Consider the following 3,863-nt stretch of genomic DNA (forward strand, 5'->3'; position numbering starts at 1 on the left):
GCAGATCCCTTACACGTGACATCACGGGGTATGTTACTTAGGACAGTTATTAATTATTCTATCTGGGGGCATTCATTATTTTCACTTCACTTAGGGATATAAACTCATAAAGACTGAAAAATGTTACATCTCTAAGGGTGAAAGAAGTAAAGGTTCCTCCAACAAATGGAATGAGAGAATACAGTGAGAGTAACTCAGCGGTTATATGGATTTAGAATTTGGTTTTACTGAACCAACAAATTCAGACATTTAATACAAACACTATGTTTGCATTGAGTAAAATGGCCAAATGTTACCCACAAATGATCTGTAAGATTTAAAGACAGCAACAAAGCAAAGGCAGAAAAAACAACCCTATATTTACAGAAACAACCTTTACTTTTTGGGAACCGAGGCTCCATGTTTCACTGAGCACTTGTTGGAGGAACCATGCTGACACAGGGTGTGTTACCCGTCTGAAATGCAGCCACAGGAACTGTTAGATACTCATGACCTCTGGACACTGCCAGCTTTCTCTCCCAGTGCCCTGAGAAGGTAGCTGTCACTCAGCCACTTGCTGCTGAGCAGAGAACGCATCAGGATCACCCAAGTCTTGCATCTGTAAAGCCAATGTGCAGATTCTTCAACTACCTGGCTCAGATCTCTTTTTCCCTCCTCCAAAAGTTTATGTTGCGAGTATCCTGCTACTCGTTTTTACTGTTCCCTCCTCATATTCCAGTTTTTACTTCTGTCTTTCACAGTTTGCTTCATGTTCTGCGTCGTTTTGCAGCACTGGGGCTGGAAGGATTACTGTTCGCGTTTAAGACCTTTTCAGTGACTCTGTTGCGCTTCCTCTTATCAGATCCTTCTTTGGACCCAGGATCTGATGAAGTTTTCTCTTTCTCTTTGCTGCTTGGTTTTTCAGATGTTTTTCCTAAACTTCCAGAGGGTGCAAAAACTGAAATAGGATCAAAGTAATGATTCCAGATCAGAGTCATACACATAGGCAAACAAGAAGTGACATCAAACTTCTTTATATTACATCAAACTTTCCAACCAAGCAATTCTCAGCATAATTAACCACCATTTAAATATTACTTTAATGTTTCAAGGAAAAATCTTCTGTAAGAAAGGCACATCTTGCTTTTATTATTTGCTTTAAAGACAGGCAAAAAATGAAATCCAGTAAGTGGAATTAAACAGCACTTAAAATACTTAATAGGAACACTTACAGAACAGAGGACCGATCTATGAGATTTATCATCAGCAGAAGTCAGTACATTTGGTATTACAGATTTTAAAGCTGAACACCCAAAATATGAAATTTAATATATTTTTTTAAAATACATTCTTAAATCTTTTATTACACTCCATCTTAAAACACCACTTATTCTGTGATATAAATATTATAAAGTTATATAGTTAACAGTTGGCTTGGCCTGGTAAGGGAAATAGCAGGATCTCTACTGTTCACATTTGACTTTGTTCTACAGCAGTGTTAGGAAAATAAGCCTTAGATTTGTAAGAAGCAAGATAATGCAAATACGAGAAGACCCCACTCTCCCCACCCTCCCATTTAAGCATCTTTTTTGATTTATAGGCCCATGTTTTTCCCCATGACTACAAAGATCCTAACACAGAGTGTTTCAGTCTCAACTTTCTTTCAGAGATCCTTCGATTACTTCAGGCTCCCAGGGTTTTGTCATGTACATATTAAAACCAAAGAACTCCAAAGCTATACAACTTTGCACATACGTATTAGGAGCAAAGGAGAAATCTTTCCAAGTATCAGATACTGGCAACTGCTTATTCTGTGCATTCTGAAATTACTCTAGTTCTTGGCACAAGCATACGCTAAGTCTGAATACAAATCACAAAGTACATTGGATTTGGGATTTACATTTTGACATTAATTTCTCAGAGTTACAGCTGGTTTTTAGTCTCGTATTACACAGTAGAGAGTTACAAATTTACCTTCTTCTGGACCTGCATGTGTTTCCATCTCTTCTTTTATTTCCTCTTTCACTTCTTCTTCTATCATTACTTTTCCTACAGAAAGGAGTGTTAGCAATGGTTAGACTGTCTTAAAGAGCCATATAGTTCTTTCAGGATTAGTAGCCTCAGCATATGTGCACGGTGTTAACAACTACTCAGTGGAGTATTCAGCAGTAATTTAGAAAGGTTTCTCAGCACTGTGCCAGAAAAACACAGCTAACAGTCCCGGCACACTGAAGCACTGAACATGATCATGTCTCATGTCAAGAAGTTCCACTGGAATTAACAGGAAGCAAGTGAAATGCTAAACAGGCAAAACATACTGCAGTGTCTTAGCTATACCATGATTTTTATGCTGAATTTTTAGTCTAAAGTTTAATGTACCTAGTAATTGAGAAGCTGTAGTCTAAAATGTCCCCAGGACTCCTTTGGTGATGCTTGAACTTTGTAGCTCCTACCTTGGAGAACAGTACCAAGCTACACACATACAGCTAAACTCTGAAAATCTAGCTCATGCTGCTCAACCTAAGAGTTCTGTCGAACTGCTGCACATTAGATTAGACAATACAGACAGGCTTATCATGAGCGAGATTTGGAAGAGCTAGGTAGTTGAATCCCAAGAAGGTAAAACCACTGAGAGATGATTTCACAGTGCAATGAATTACCTTTGCCTTTCATTCTGCAAACGAACATCAGTGAAGCATCTTTTGTGTATACCCAGGAGGAGATGCTGAATGTAAATGGTATAAATAGAACCTGTTTGTGTTACATTAGTATCACATCTACATCATATTTAAGAACAAAGAAATACTGCGTGGCACCTGACCAAAGGTCTCTATCTCATGCTAGCCTGCCTCCTACAGTGGTCAATCACAGAGGCTGAGAATATGAATGGCATAAGCCCTGTGATCCTTTCCTGTCCAAGCAACCAAGAATAAGAGACTCCTGTCACATCTTACCTTCTCTCACTTCTTGAATCATTTCGTCAGGAAGAGCAAAATTCTTCTCTATATTAGGGAATGGAAGAATCTCAGATTCGTGCTGAGAAAGAAAAGAAAGATTTCTATGAATTACCTTGGTAAAAACTTTAACTTGGATTTAGAAGTGAAATCTCAAGTTCTATTTTACAATGCAACCAGAAGCTAAATAATTCCTAACAGGACACTTCAGACATCAGAGAATCAGGAGGCTCTTGATGTCAAACTGATTACTAAGGTTAAGATACTTGAGATAATTTCTGGACACTGAACATGGCAAATTCTTATGCACACACACTATAGCCTCCTTCTTTGATAGTTACGTTACCCACCTAAACGTTAAGCAACTTTAATAAACTAAGTCACAACATAGTGTGGAAACAGAACAAAACACAAACCAGTGCGTGCAGGTTTTATTCTCTCCCACCTAATGCACTTTTATACAGGGAAAACCCCATCAACTCACTGGAATGACATGTAATTCCCAGTAGGTATGCCAGGCCCAGTGATTTTGGCCTACTGAAACTCCCAAAGCGTAAGAAGTAAGAGCGTGGCTGCATCCACTCTTTATACTCACAAGAGCTTGCATGTCATACATGGTGCTCAGGTGGTCCCAGATCACTTTGGATGAAATCTGCCTTCCAATATTCTGACTGAATTTATCTCGGATACAAATCATGTGGAAATGGCGATTCACACCTGGGGGAAGAACCCGATGCAATGAACACTACTAACAGCTTTATTTATGCCACATAATCATAACCCCCCATCCTATTGTTACAAGGAAGTCACACATTATAGAAGAAACGTGCCGGGCTGGTGTTTCACCCTGCGCTGCAGGTGCTGCTCTGGAGAGGGGCTGAAGGTGCCCGTCGGGGCACTGCTGACACACAGCCACGACCAGAGCTTTCA

General features: G+C 39.5%; 1 protein-coding gene across 1 annotated transcript; it reads right to left on the reverse strand.

The window, feature by feature from the left end:
* Positions 1-746: 746 nt before the first annotated feature.
* MRGBP (MRG/MORF4L binding protein) lies at positions 747-3,650 on the reverse strand (the record flags this gene model as incomplete). Its single annotated transcript, XM_010013990.1, has 4 exons — positions 747-937; positions 1,954-2,028; positions 2,934-3,015; positions 3,529-3,650. Coding segments are annotated over 4 exons (470 nt in total), but the record flags the coding sequence as incomplete, so codon positions are not given.
* Positions 3,651-3,863: the final 213 nt, after the last annotated feature.

This window comes from Nestor notabilis, unplaced genomic scaffold (genome assembly GCF_000696875.1).
Source record: "Nestor notabilis isolate BGI_N333 unplaced genomic scaffold, ASM69687v1 scaffold35620, whole genome shotgun sequence".
NCBI lineage: Eukaryota > Metazoa > Chordata > Aves > Psittaciformes > Psittacidae > Nestor > Nestor notabilis.